The sequence below is a fragment of the Daucus carota genome, chromosome 8 (genome assembly GCF_001625215.2).
Source record: "Daucus carota subsp. sativus chromosome 8, DH1 v3.0, whole genome shotgun sequence".
Taxonomy (NCBI): domain Eukaryota; kingdom Viridiplantae; phylum Streptophyta; class Magnoliopsida; order Apiales; family Apiaceae; genus Daucus; species Daucus carota.
The window spans coordinates 867,872-883,712 of record NC_030388.2 but is presented as its reverse complement, the minus strand read 5'-3'; the positions used below and the strand labels follow the sequence as shown (position 1 = coordinate 883,712).

Genomic DNA, 15,841 nt, shown 5'->3' with positions numbered 1-15,841 from the left:
CACAATTAAGCATTTTATTTAGAAAGGTCCGTTTGTTTCCGGACACTGGTATCTAAAATTCTAAATGCTTCTTTTCGCGAAAGTTTTTCAAAAAAAATTACCCACAATTTTTTTTCAAAAAGTATTTTCTGAAACTTAGATTAAAAATATATTTTTCTAGAACTTTATTTCAATAAAAAAGTTTGAGTAGTTACTTTCTGGACACATTTATGTGAAATATATTTCACTGAAAAAACATATTTTAAAAAAAATATTTTCTACAAATTATTTTTTAAAAGTTTTAAAATCAATTTATTTTCCGTGAAGAAAGATCGGGATCACTCTAACTAGAAAGTTCAGTTGACACACTCAAATAGTCCAAAATTTAAATCAATCCCAAACAAGCTACCCCGTGTTTTTCTCTTCACACCCAAACAAGCTACCCCATTTCCCTTCACAACTGAACTTTCTAAAATTAAATAAATGGATTGATTCCCTCGAATCATCTCTATATCAAAATTTTCAATAGTTTTGCCCTCCTTACAGGGAAAAGGCAAATATGCAAGATTTTAAATAACTCTTATTTGGAATACATTTGATGTTCTAAAAACTAATATATCTATCTAACACAGCTTAGAATACAAATTCTTCTTCCCCTGCTACTCCATCTGGAAGTGCTCTATCCCTCATTACTCGCAAAGATTCTGCTGTTGAATCACTTATGTCTAGCAGATATTGCAGCCGCGATAACTTTTCAGACAATGCATCGCTTTTTAGGTACACGAGGAAGAGATCAGCAAGCTCCTCTGGCACCTCCCATGACAACGGTTTAGATGGTACAGCCTTGTCACAGGCTAACATATCATTGAGAGAGGAAACCTGTTCAAAAATGAATATAAAAGCTTAGAACTACATGGCCATGTATAAATGAAAGGTTTCATTTTGAAAGTAAAATAAGCAAATTTTTAAGCTAAAAATATGGTCTTACCACCCCAGAATGGTTTCTCTGCCTCAATAGTGAAACAGCCTGAATTAGTGAGTTTGACAACCTACTTCTTGCAAGCTCATGAACAACACTTCTTGCCTTATCAGGGTTGATGCTGAGATCCTGTGGTATTTTGTTGAAGACTTCTTCTTCATCGAACTCCCCGGTTCCGGATGAAAAAATGTCATCTACAGTTTTCTTGAAAAGGTTCTCTCTCAAACTCACAGATACCATTGTATCTAATTCAACTCCAGCTTCCTTTAGTTCTCTTATCTCCTTTATACTGAGCCTTCCACGACTGACAGCAGTCTCCAGTGCAGCTGACATTTTAGTAGTTGTTATGCTCTTTATTATCTTTTGGGAATACTCAGAAGGCAAACCCACTTTGGTCTGCAACTCATTGAGCTGCTCAATCTTGTTTTTCGTCAGTTGCCCATCGGCTAAGATCACCTCAGCTTCTTGCCTGAAAGCCTGCTCAGCTAAGCTTCTATGTACTTCCACGATCTCTTTGTCGGTCAAACCTAGGATCCCTCCCAGCTGGTTTAGGAAAACATATTCTGAATCGTCTTTCTTTGTGGTGATTTGTGCACCGAATGGAATTCTGGTCACCTCTCCAGTGAGACAATACAGTAAGTATGTCTTGTAAAGGTCAGTTCTGTCTCTTTCTGGGAGGTCCTGTTCAAGAGTAATATCAGTTTGGCTTCGTTTCCCTAGATTTTCCTTGTTTGGTCTTACTTTTCTCAGCGACTGTATGGACTCCCATTCTTCTTCTTCTTCTTCAGTTCTTCCTTCCTCCGTTACAGTATCTTCTGGTTTCGTAGTATCTAAATCAGTTGACTCTCCTTTAATATCTGCTACTAACGAAGTAACAACCAAGTTATTGAAAGCTATCATTTTCTTAAGTTCTTTGGCAGCCTCAATACGACTCCCAGAGGCTCGTGATCTTTGTATGTAGCTAATGAAAATTTTACGGACCTGTATCCACCAAGAAGAAATTCACATTGAACAAAGTCAGTGTCGATTTCGGATATATAAATGAACGGTTTGTCTAGTGTGTGCCCATGGGCACATGCTAAGCGCGGAAATTGATATGTTTGGGAGATTTTGATTGGTGTGGTTGTTGTATTTGCAGGGGGGTCCACCATTTTTAAGATAAGAGAGCCAATCAAATTCTCCCAAACTTGTAAAATTCCGCGCTTAATGTGTGCCTATGGGCACACCCTAGAAAAACCGATAAATGAAATATCAAGCAGCCTATAAATTAGGTTGGTGCAATGTGACTTGCTAGCTTATGATCAAATGAATTTAACCTAAAAATTGATCAAGCTGGACCCAGTCACTCACCGCCTTACTGGCAATAGACATAGCAACATCCCTCGTTAAACGTAAACCATAAGCAGCCTTCCTCACAGCTTGCTTGACATCAGCATCATATCCATCCACTCCTGAAGCAATTGCATCCTTCACAACCTGAAAAAACATTAATTTTTGTTTAGTTCATATTGTCAAATTCTGCCAACTTGATAGACATCTTTCTTAGTGTATGCTTATATATTAAAAGTGGTGGACATAAATGTACAACTGATGACCGCAACTGAATATAATTACATTACTGCAGAGCAATTGTACAATTCTACCTATATTGGGAGACCACAGACCATCATGTCTTCTTGTTAATATATTAGATACAATACAATCTATTTATTTTTGGAAAGTGCATACAATTATCACAAAATCTCAAGTAATAATCTTTATTAACTTCTGGCCTGTTCTTTCTATCCACCACAACAGAAGTGAACCCAATGCTACCTCAATTCGTCTAGAGATGTGAACTTGCATTAAATGAGAGGATAAAACGAACAGTCAAGAAGAAATCACAGATACCAAGCAGGTATTCCTCGACCATTCAGCAATCATATACATGATACATGTATACACTTAATCACCAGATTCACCATTCTTGCATAACCTTTACCTTCGATACACACACTTTAATCTCAAATGTATCACAGATCTATGAGACAGTGGCAGAGCTATACCGGAGAGCCAGGTTTTCGATTTCAATCAGGTCACTTGACATTTCATTCATTCATATCTATACTATACTATTAACCGGAATGGGGTACAATTGGTTGGTATAGTAGTTTGCTTAACACGATGTTCATGATCAATCAAACACTATTTAAAATTAATTAATTTAATCAACCAGTTAAATTGTTCTGAACTGCTACAAACACTCACTCCAACTCAAACTTCAACTCCACAACGATTTTTACACCAATTGATTTTTAAACATATAAGCATTTCTTTAATCTATTTGAAATTAATTAATTAGTTGAACTCACTTCAACTCGCACTCCAAATCTATAACGATTTTTACACCAATTAATACTAAACATATAAGCATTTCTTTGAACTATTTAAAATTATTTAATTAGTTGAATTGTCCTTAACTGCTACAAACACCCGCTTCAACCCACACTCCAACTCTACAACAATTTCTTACACCAATTAATTCTAAACATATCAGTATTTCTATCAATAATTGTCCTTTACAGACACTCACACTCTAGCTCTACAACAGTTTCTTATACCAATTAATTCTAAACATATAAGTATTTTTTTTTATAAATAAAATATCAACTAACACTCCATCTCTACAACGAGTTCTCACACTAATTAATTCTAAATATATAAGTATTTATTTAAACTATTAAAATCATGCATATATGTTGATAATTTCTAAAATTCTTGCTAGAAATTTGAACTGATCTTATAATTCTCCAAGATTTTAGTAAAATCTAGCACATATTTAGTATTGATTTGAAAAATTATACATACATTATTTATAATAAATATAAAATTATATAAACTAAAACAATTTACGAAAATAATTCTAACATAGGCATGTAATTATTTACCAATTTTTTTCCAAATATTTATGAATAAAGTGGTGCAATAGTTCTTTACTAACCTCTAGATCATAACTACCCACAACTAATATTACACAAATTGATATTGATAAATTAGTAACCATTGATATCAGTAAATTAAGTGACAGATATAAAACTAGACAAAACAAAATTTAAGTATATAATATATATATATATATATATATATATATTGATAATAATATATAAAATATATATAAATTTATATGTTAGCGCGTGCAAAGGGTTAAAAGCTTGTATATATAGTAAACAGATTTTGGTATCACAATATTGTTCAGAAGTTACTTAATTAATCATCCAATATATACCAACAAAATTAAATTTTGTAAAGCAATGGCGAAAATTTAATTAAAACTTTGTTCAATCACATATACTTTATTTTTTATTTATATATGAATAACTGCCTTTATAATTTTATCCCCTCTTTACTTTAGACTGGACTCCAGATAACCCTCCAACCATTTCTCAGTTTTCACATGGCCAGCATACAGATGAATAAGTTTATGAACATCATAGGAACAGATAAGACTATGAAAACGCAAAAATGAAAAAACCAAAGGTAGTCAAGTGCGTCTGTTTGAAAGTCAGGTGCTTAGTAAATATAATTATAGAATAATTCTTCTGTATCTAACACTTCATTGTTGAGTTAGAAATACAATGAAATACATAAATTGGTTGAGAAAAATTTACCCCAAGAAAGGGAGCAGGTAGACGAATAGTTACCTTTTCAAATAAACTGCCGCATATATCAGCATGTGCGGTTTCCACAGTTTGTTTGGGAATACAGAGCATAATCTGAGTCCGCTCCAATGACTTGACATCCTCGTCAGAGAGCTCTCCATTAGATACAGACTGCTTTAATTTATGTCGATATATTTCTAAAAAACATTAAAGCACGCAGCAGTGAGATTCATCTTAATTTATTGGGGAACAAGATAAATCACAACAAAATTCCAAAAGATATAAACACACCAATATGTCCACAGTTCATGACATACAAAGTACATAAATGTTTCAAAATTAACACTCTAGGTCCTATATATAATACATAAAAGTCACGTGTACCTTTTATACGTAAATAATGTAAGTGTCCGAGGCATGATGCAACTTGATTGAAGTTTAAATATTCATACAGATGATAAAACTGCGAAGCTTTGAGGCAATTTTTGATTTGAGGTTACATTTCACAATGAAAAAAGTACTATGACTTCATAAGAATTAAGTGTATCCAAAGCAAAACAGCAGAGATAGCATATATACTAGACCTTAAGTATGGACGAAGGGAAACAGGTAGAAAGGTTCCCCTAACTTTTACAAATGGTCATTGTAGTTCACAAATTTGAAGCTCATGACCATATATATTTAATATATTATTTAAATGCTAATCTAATTTCAGTTTAAAATATATATACAGATGGTTAACTATACAAGAACACAAGAAGTGTCACCTGTAACAAAAAACTCGTTACTCCCTCCGTTTTAAATTAGTAGTGCAGTTTTGACTTTTTGTGGTCAAATTGACCAATTCTTAACTCAATATTACAAATTGCTCTTTTATAATTGGGAAATCTACAAAACTACCTACCTTTTCTTTTATTGTTTTCAAAAATACTACCTTCCAGAATTATTTTTAAAAATACCTTTTCATAAAAAAAAAATTTCAAAAATACTGTTTGCAACTTTTGCAACCTCATTTGCAACTACAGGCGGCGCCAGCCGTGTTGCAACCTGATTTCAAGTTCCAGTTTTCAAATGTCATTTTCGACCTCATTTTCGGAATCGATATATATATATATATATATAGGATTTGTAATTGCATATATGGTTGCATATGGTTGTATTCAGTTGCATATGGTTGCATTTAGTTGATTCTATTGTAATCTAATGGCCCCGCCAGGGGCACACCATACATCTGTTGTTACTTACAGTTTTCAGTTGCATTTAGTTGCAACTGAGGTTGCAAAAGTTGCAACTGCAGTTGCAACCTCATTTGCAACTTTTGCAACCTCATTTGCAACTATATATAGTTGCATTTAGTTGCAACTGAGGTTGCAAATGAAGTTGCAACTGCAGTTGCAAAAGTTGCAACTGCAGTTGCAACTTCATTTGCAACCTCATTTGCAACTTTTGCAACCTCATTTGCAACTTACAGTTTTCAGTTGAACTAGTTGCAATTGCAGTTGCAACAGTTGCAACAGTTGCAACTTTCCATTTTTATTTGCAACTTTTGCAACCTCATTTGCAACTTTTACGGCTGCGCCGCCCAAGGTTGCAACAGTTGCAACTTTCCATTTTTATTTGCAACTTTTGCAACCTCATTTGCAACTTTTACGGCTGCGCCGTCCAAGGTTGCAAATGAGGTTGCAAAAGTTGCAAATCGTATTTTTGAAAAAAAAAATTTATGAAAAGGTATTTTTAAAAACAATGAAAAAGATGGTAGTATTTTTAAAAAACTAATTTTACATATGGGTATTTTTAAAAAGATCCCTTTATAATTTGAAGAAACTGAAAATATACATTTTAGAAAAAATAATATATACTTATTATTGATATAATTCTTGTAATATTTTCAATTATATAGTATATGCAAACTTCAGTCAAAAGTTGGTTCATTTGACTAGAAAAAATATATCTATATTTTTTTTACAGACTTCCCCTTTGGAAACAATTAAATATATCTCTATGTTTTTATTTTTTTTTCACAAATAACAAAGGGCCTAAAACCTCATAAAAATATGGATAGATCAGTTTAAAAAATAAATAAACATTAACCCAGATTACAAATTTTTAGCTCTAACACTATTTTGACTGTTGCATACCTTCATGGATTTCAACAGCCTTCTGAGCATCGAAGTACAATTCTTCGCAGAGGTTCTGAAGGAAGGCTGCTTTACTTTCAGCAGCTTCTAAATGACCGGCACTTACAGACTGAGCAAGTCGTTTACGATATACTTTGGAGGTAACGTCCAACGTGATGGATTCTGCCTCTCTTTTACCTAAGCCAAATATGTTCCTCAGTTGGCTCAATGCAGCCAGCTAGAATTAAAACAACAAAAATTAAAATTAAAAAAGCTAGTACAAAAGCAATAACTCACAATAAGTGTACCACATTATTAATTGGAATTTTATAGACCTGAAAGATATTCTTATAAATTTTAACGAGTTTCACTGAAGTTACCAAACAAAAAGGCGAATGATGTTATACATAGAATCCACTCTGAGATTTATCAATTGGAAAACAGATTTACGTAAACAATATATCAAAGATACAAACTTATGAATACTGGCAGAATGAAACTCTCTATGTTTCTCTTTGTTCTGCGTGTGTGCGGGGAGGGAATGGGGGTGGCCGGAATTTCAAATTTAATGTGTGTCTATCTTTGGTAATTCATTTAAACGCATAATTGAATCCCCAAAATTAGACTGCTTACAATGCAGATAAGGTTTTCTGATCATCTAAAAGTCACGTAATAGGTTACAATTCTACATTCCCACTAGGAAGATAAAGATAATTTAGAAATGAAAAGAGAAGTTACAAATTATAATCCCACAAACAGCTGAAAAGAATATACAAATTCTAGAAAGATGTAACGATTGATTTACGTCTAGCAAATCATGCAATTCATATCCTTAAATTCAGTAGACCAAATTACATATGAAGGGAACATTCAAGTATAGGGAGATATTAAAAAGGACATATTAAAGAAATAGAGATAAAAATATATTCACAAAGGACAGGCAAAAAACAACACACTTAATAAAAAATCAAAATCACTTGAGAAAATAAATTTGTACCTTGTCTTCTTCCATTCGGCCACTTGACAAGGAATCTGTTACATATGTTCTGTACAAAAGCTTCAAGTCATCCATCTTTCTGTCACCGTCATATTCACCACCTGATCAAAATTTAAGATTCTATAATCAAGGTTGATTTGCTATGTTAAACTAGAAAGTACGAAGAATGTATGACGACAATATGTCAGCACTCTAACCTAGAAGAGAAACTGGTCCAAGACCTCGTGCAAAACTGCTAGCATCAGGGTGATTCTTCAGTGTGATCAACAGAGAATTAAACCCCAATATCTTATCAAGCTCCTCAATGGGTTGTCTGGTTTGCCTGATGAAAAGCCAGATTTTAGCTCTCAAGAAACATCATATGGCTGGAATGAGGAAACAAGAGACAGGGGAAAAACTATTTGAAGTGGATTATTAATAATTCTGGAAAGTCACTAAAAATTGGGTAGTATACAAAACTAATATGTAGGTAGTGATGATTAAATTCAGTCAACAGATAATTTTTTCGCGATGATCGCATTTGTTCAATGATCTAGAGGCTTCCATTAGGGGGTATATTAGTAGTCTTACACTGCTCTTGTCCTGGACTTGAGTGTACTTAGTGCTGCTGATATGTTTTCCTCAACAAGCTTTCGTGCATGATCTCGAAATAGTTCTTCAGCAAGCTGCAAAAATTGAACAAATTGTTTTAGACAGCTAGAAAAGATCTATACAAATGTAACATAGCTTCAAAAATTACCTCATCGGAAAGTTTATAGAGCTTCTGCTTCTCTCTCAGGCTAATAAGCGTTTCCACATCAACATCTAGCCATAAATGAACCTCTTTGTTAGGAAAGAAGCAGTGAATCAAAGAAGATGGGTGAAACAAGTAACAAGTTTTGTCAAAAAGAAAATAAAACAAGTATCTTCAAACATTATATCTGACTTGGAAGCAGGGTTTCTGGAGGCCCCACTTGTTGAAAAATAAATATGCAAGCCACTAGACAAAGCATTTCCACATATGTAGAATAAATATGCAAGCCACTAGCCTAAGCCACCAGCCAAGTCCGGGTGGTCAAGTCAAATCCTACTGAGCATATAATCACAATGAATTGACGCTCTATATGTAGCACTAAAGAAATACTTCGACTTAAAATAAATAAATATATAAATAAAATACTTTGACTTAAAAAATCATTAATATGCAAGTAAAAATGTGTTAAGATATAGAGGCTCTCTATTGTTTACACAGGTCAGTCTATCTGTCTAATTTCGGTAAAAGTTGAAAGCTCTCTTGCTCTCAACCTTTCTAATACAGTGTTCAACACTAAACTAGGTTAGTTCAATATACATTAAAGAACAGATGGTAAAAATACTAAGCCAGATGATAAAGCAAAGAGTTAATATGCAAATACCTCTCCCAACTGATCTCAGACTAGAAGCATATAACCGCTGTGCATTATCACGAACGGCAACCTCCACCTGCAAGAAAAGGAGAAATTAGTCACAAAAAATACAATAACAGAACAGAGATATAATGGATTAATGATGAACCATAACGATTATCACTTTGTTCCGTGTCAATTTCAATATATATAACATAAATGCATATGATGATTGTCAACATCTTATAGCTTTGTATGATGTATGAGAAGCAATAGATTTTAAAGCTTAATATCTATTGTCTAAAGACATTCATATACCTGAGCGTCGGTAACCTTAAAGACGCGCTTCCATGGTAGAAGAAAGCTTGATGCTTCACCAAATACCAGAGTTGAGACATATATCAGCTTTTGAAATGCCTGTACGAGACAACTTTCAGGACAAGCACTACAGATACAAAAATTGTCACAAAAATCAAGAAAAGAAACAAAGAAACCTACCCTACGCTGTTCCAAATCACCATCACGGTCACCAGTTTCTAGCCTTTGTCTGAAAATTCGCCTACCAATCTAAGCAGCCAACAATCAAGAGAGTAACTAAGAATTACATTCTGAGACCACTACTAAATGTGTTCAGCACGAGGGAACAAGGAATAATACCTCCATATGCATGGATGCAGCATCTGGGTCATCAATGCCTAAAGCATTTTTGAATTTAATAATAGTTTCAGCCTCATTCCCTTTAAGTTCTTCACCCCCGGGAGGAATCACAGAAGAAACATACCTTGCAAATCAATGCTTATAGTATTTAATAGAAATCATATAAATATTCACGTATTAAAGCAATAGTAGAGCCCAAAAGTTAAGAAATAAAGTCACTGGCATGTACACATTTCTGAAACATCATAACAAGGGCATAATCAAAATATATCAAACTTGCATATCAAATTCATATGCTTCACAGAAACATCAACTTACCGGCAATATATGTCGGATAACTCTGCAGTAAATGCCTCATCCTGTTTGCTAATACCATATCTGGCAGATTGAGCACAAAGTAAAGAAGGAATAAGCATAATTATATTGCATGTGCGCGTAAGTAAGAGAATTAAAAAAGATTAAGGTGAGGAAATACAAACATATTATTATTATTACATAAATATACAGAAGATCTCAAAATAAGCTCATGAGAGCAAGCACTAAAAATACAGTAACACAAATGGATCAATGGACTAACAGTTTCTTACTTGAGCTAACATGACTACCAATCTCTTTCATAAATTTAAGATACACTTGTGGATATAGTAATGGACTAAAGAGGAAACTTGTGCACTTTTAAAACATGTATAGAGGCTCTGGTCAACAATAAATTGATAACAAAGCCAACCACATTGAATTGTTATATCATAGTTTCTCTAGATACAGCACTAATCCAGGGTCATGATTTTTTGAAACAGAGGCAGAGTAGTGGTAATTATCAGATCCTGAAATAAAAGGGTGCTGAAATGAAACATTTCACGGTAACTGATAGATGACATCCAGAATTAAATGGGGGATCAAGCTAGCAGCAAAATTAGAAAGAATTTGCAAGTTGTATTTTGGATGGACAAAAGCTTCAAGTCATCTCTCAAATTGCTGATAGATTGGCAAGCTTGGGTTTTGAAATGGAGCATCCAATGTTATGCCCTTATATGCAGGGGGGGCCGGGCGGCCTTGCCCCACAAGCACCCAACCGGTGAAGCAACATGTTAATATATACCACTAAGATGCTGATTTTCAGGGTAGTTCCGGAATGGGTGTATGGGGTGATATAAATCAGCATTTTCAGTTTCTGCATGGTTTGTTGTGACTTGTAATAGTACAAAAATTGGTCTAGGCTGTTCATGTGCTAGGAACTAAAGAGTGTCTGGTTATTACGATGTAGGCCAACTTACCTAGAAATAATAATTGTAACTTGGATTTGCCAAGGGACAGCAGCCAAGCAACTTACTGTTTTGCCATCCCCTGAACTTCCTAGTTACATTCATGGATCTTGTACTCAGCAATACACTGATAAAAAAAGTGTTAGCAACTTGGAATGGCGGTTTCAGCGTCTGCCTAGGGTATAATGTTTTAGGCTACTGGTGGTACATGTTTCAGGAGTGAAGAAGTACAACTATGTAATGCTCAAACATACTCTATTACCCTTAGCAGACTAAAGCGGCTCTAAGCCCTTCGGTAGTGTTCCCAGTTTAAAACTAACAATGAAAGCGGAAATATGTTAGTACACGACATAAGTCAGTTTTTACACTAGCAGGCTCACTGATTCCCATAGAAGAAAAAGGTTATAAAAGCACCTCCTCTTTCACTCACATATGCTGGAGTAAAGTTAAGCACGTAAAAGGGGGACTCACATAGTTTCATGTACCAATAATATTAATCCAACTACAGTCCTTCCTCAACATAAAATTTCACAACATATGTATTCCTAATCCATACTAGGAAGCTGATATAGAAACAAAATTCAGAGCCAAGTGATCCATTTCATTTTTTAAAGGAACCACACAATTAACCCTCCTCAGTGACTGGAATGCTCAATAATATATAGCTCTAGACAAATTAAACTTCAGTTTAATGCAAAACGAAAGTACTAGCACTTGATCAAACATAACAAGCATACTGAACACATAATAATTCACTTTGCTAACTAAATATGACAAGCTAAATACAATACAAAACCCGACAATTAGCATTTAATTAAACATAGCAAGATGATTAAAACAAAAATGCACACTCACTTATCAGCAATAGCTTGAACATCTTCCTTCCGCAATGCCAGTGGATCACGACAATCCGCAGCATAATTATGCAAATTCACCGCAGCAACTTCCGGAACTGATGAATTCAACGCATACACAACCCCCGCCCCCACCGCTCCAACCGCAACAGCACCAGCAATACTAGCATTCCGTGTTCCTCCAACCCGTAAGCCTAATCCATAGCCAGCCGCCACCGCAGCACCAAACACAATAACCGACGCAATCAACCTGACCGAAGCCGACATCGAGTCGACAACCGATTGGAGTCCCGTGAGCTCCCTTTTCTCGCCGAATACATTGGCGGGAAGTGGTGGAGGTGGAGATTGAGGTGTTGATGATGATGATGACGACGCGGAGCATCGGACGGTGGAGATTAACTTGAGTTTGAGCTTGTAGGAGCGGGGAGTTGTAGAGAGAGAAAGTGAGGAGGGTTTAGTAGAGAGAGAAAGTGGGGGTTTGAAGCGGAGGGGGATTCTAGGGTTTAGAAATGGAGAGAAGACGAGGTGAGGGGAGGTGTGTGTTAGTAGAATTGATGAGTTCATTGCGAGAGAGAGAGAGAGAGAGAGAGAGAGGGTGGATAGGGGTGTTGAAGAATGTGAAGAAAGGGGGCGGAGAAAGAGATAGAATGATTGACTGCTTGTTTTAGGTGCGGCTAATTTGTTCTTTTCAATTGTTCAATGTATTCAAACCGGTATGTAAACCGGTTCTTCAACGTGTTTAAACCGGTATTTGTTCTTCGACACTTTGGTAAAAAAAAATCCCCAAAATTGCAAAATTGGATTATAATTCATGGTGAAAAAAAGAAAATAAATTTATACACGTAATTAACAATTTAAAGCACGACGAATCTTAATTTTATTTGTTTTATTTTTTTGAAAATTAATCATGTTCTTAAATTGTCACCTTACTCCAATATTTTTGGATTAATTGTGCACAAAATGTCAAAAACATCTAACTTAAATCCGTAAGGTAGCGGTCTATAACTACCCTACTTGAACAGAGCAAACGGATAATGCATGAATAATTTTTTTTCCATGTATACAAAATAAATCATATAAAAATTAACAACAACAAACATGTCTGAAAACAAAACAAATACTCCATTATAAAATAATAACCAACAAATATACATCACTGACAGTTAATTTATTGATATCATCCATAAATATCATGTCAAGACTATATTCTTTTTCCGTGTTTGGATTTGTCGACTCCAACATAGCGGTCTATAACTACCTTTGCTTGCAACAACCTTTATTTTTTTAATACTGTATAAACAGCCTTCACTTATCGTTGCAGAAGAACGGCACCACCGAGTTAGAAATCGAGTAAGAGAACTATCACCAGAGAAAGATATGGTTGTGGTATTGAGAGAGAGGAGATTGTGTTTAGATTATCCAAAACCCTACAATCTATAGGGTATTTATAGTTGCGCAAAGACAACAAAGCCATGAACATACTGTTAAAATGGTATTGATGATGATATGTTTGATAGTGTTATCAACTGCACCACTGCTAAAGAAGTGTGAGACACAGTATTCAGACTCTATGTGAATGCACAGACCAAGTGAGAGAAAATAAAATGCAGTTGTTTGTACAACAATATGAAAGTTTTCACTCCGAGTCGGTGAATCTGTAAATGAGTTGTTTAACGAATTTCAAAAAATGTTAAATTGATTAAAATTATGGAAGAATCTATCTTGTTAATAATTAAATGTCAAGTTCCTAAAAGCCTTGCACAACGACCGGAAACCTATGACTGTTGCTTTAAAGCAAGCTCAAAATTTTAGTGCAATTGTCAAACTTGAATGAATTTTATTTAAAAATCAAAGTTTACAAATATTGAAATTACACAATAATTTTTTGCTGAATGTGATTTTTATTTTATCAATGAAATCTTATTACATTATACCTTTTTTCTTGAAACTATGAATATATAATTTATTATTACTTATAAGTTTTTTAAATTTAAATTATTTGACTAAAATACGAGCGCCGCCGCTCGACGACCCGAAGAGGAATAAAGCCTTTTTATATACTAAAAAGATATTATACTTTATATAATAAAATATAAATGATTACATTATATTTTATAAATTTTTTTTTACGTTTCGACTAAAGTGTGAGACGCCGCTCGACGAGGTCGATGAGTACTTGATAAAAAGGATTTTTATATACTAAAAGATAATTATATAATTTCGAACATAAATGAATTTTATTTAATAACCAACCTTTATAAAAATTTGAATTATACAATAATTTAAATTTGATTTTTGTTTTTAATGGACTTCTATTACATTATTGTTTTCTTGAAACTACAAAATATATGTAAATCACTATTGATCATAAATTATTCAAATATAAGTTATTTGATTGAAATACAAAGCGTTGCTTAACTATATAAATTATTTTGATCATAAAATATTCGATTAAAGGGCGTGGGGTCGCCGCTTTGCATAGCCGGAGAAATTTGATAAAAAATGACTTCTTATATAGGAAAAATACACAAAAAAATATTATATATATATAAATTAACTATTTAGCTTTATTATTAAAAGTATCATCCAAATATAAAATAATAATTTATTTTTATAGACAACTTACAAACTTTAAACGACCGCGGGCTTAAATACTGGTAAAAATATATTCTAGGGATCTTTTTAAAAATACCCATCTGTAAAATTATTTTTTTAAAAATACTACCATCTTTTTCATTGTTTTTAAAAATACCTTTTCATAAAATTTTTTTTTCAAAAATACGATTTGCAACCTTTGCAACCTCATTTGCAACCTTGGGCGGCGCAGCCGTAAAAGTTGCAAATGAGGTTGCAAAAGTTGCAAATAAAAATGGGAAGTTGCAACTGTTGCAACTGCAATTGCAACTAGTTCAACTGAAAACTGTAAGTTGCAAAAGTTGCAAATGAGGTTGCAAAAGTTGCAAATGAGGTTGCAAATGAAGTTGCAACTGCAGTTGCAACTTTTGCAACTGCAGTTGCAACTTCATTTGCAACCTCAGTTGCAACTAAATGCAACTGAAAACTATATATAGTTGTAAATGAGGTTGCAAAAGTTGCAAATGAGGTTGCAACTGCAGTTGCAACTTTTGCAACCTCAGTTGCAACTAAATGCAACTGAAAACTGTAAGTAACAACAGATGTTTGGTGTGCCCCTGGCGGGGCCATTAGATTACAATAGAATCAACTGAATGCAACCATATGCAACTGAATACAACCATATGCAACCATATATGCAATTACAAATCCTGATTTCAAGTTCCAGTTTTCAAATGTCATTTTCGACCTCATTTTCGGAATCGATATATATATATATATATATATATATATATATATATATATATATATATATATATATATATATATATATATATATATCGATTCGGAAAATGAGGTCGAAAATGACATTTGAAAACTGGAACTTGAAATCAGGTTGCAATACGGCTGGCGCCGCCTGTAGTTGCAAATGAGGTTGCAAAAGTTGCAAACAGTATTTTTGAAAAAAAAAATTTATGAAAAGGTATTTTTAAAAATAATTCTGGAAGGTAGTATTTTTGAAAACAATAAAAGAAAAGGTAGGTAGTTTTGTAGATTTCCCTATATTCTATCACCGGAGAATAATAGAGTCGGCGTGGTTGAAAGTTTCAAACACATAAACCCTACTTTCTCCATCCCATTTTAACTGATTTTGACTTTTTTACACGTATTTTAAGGTGTTAAAAAAATCACATATAGACATAATTAATCTTTATAAAATTTATATCAAATAAAAGTTTAGAATCCAAACTTTAATTTGATATAAGAATTAAATATTTTTATTGAGTGTAGATACTATTTTTTTACACATCAATATACGTGTTAAAAAAGTCAGTTAAAATGGGGAGAGGGAGTACAAAATACCAAAAAAGAGTACAGTGACAGTCTACAAAATACAAATGTATTGGCGTATTCCTCTTTG

The 15,841-nt window shown here is 33.6% G+C and overlaps 1 protein-coding gene across 1 annotated transcript; it reads right to left on the bottom strand.

The window, feature by feature from the left end:
• Positions 1-445: 445 nt before the first annotated feature.
• On the bottom strand, positions 446-12,515 carry LOC108199414 (protein TIC110, chloroplastic). The gene is made up of 15 exons (XM_017367217.2): positions 11,849-12,515; positions 10,050-10,109; positions 9,732-9,855; positions 9,573-9,641; positions 9,393-9,491; positions 9,105-9,171; positions 8,450-8,514; positions 8,281-8,375; positions 7,908-8,032; positions 7,711-7,811; positions 6,735-6,951; positions 4,639-4,793; positions 2,309-2,434; positions 968-1,939; positions 446-858 (listed from the first exon to the last, which is right to left on the bottom strand). Exons 1-15 carry the CDS (start codon positions 12,409-12,411, stop codon positions 613-615), a joined length of 3,084 nt encoding a protein of 1,027 aa, XP_017222706.1. The 5' UTR covers positions 12,412-12,515; the 3' UTR covers positions 446-612.
• Positions 12,516-15,841: the final 3,326 nt, after the last annotated feature.

Bases quoted from the DNA above. Each gene is read 5' to 3' on its own strand.
- LOC108199414 (XM_017367217.2), bottom strand. From the start codon at position 12,411: ATGAACTCATCAATTCTACTAACACACACCTCCCCTCACCTCGTCTTC. The intron at 9,642-9,731 runs GTATTATTCCTT...TTGGCTGCTTAG, and splicing joins CTGCATCCATGCATATGGAG to ATTGGTAGGCGAATTTTCAG. The intron at 6,952-7,710 runs GTACAAATTTAT...TTTTAATTCTAG, and splicing joins GCCGAATGGAAGAAGACAAG to CTGGCTGCATTGAGCCAACT.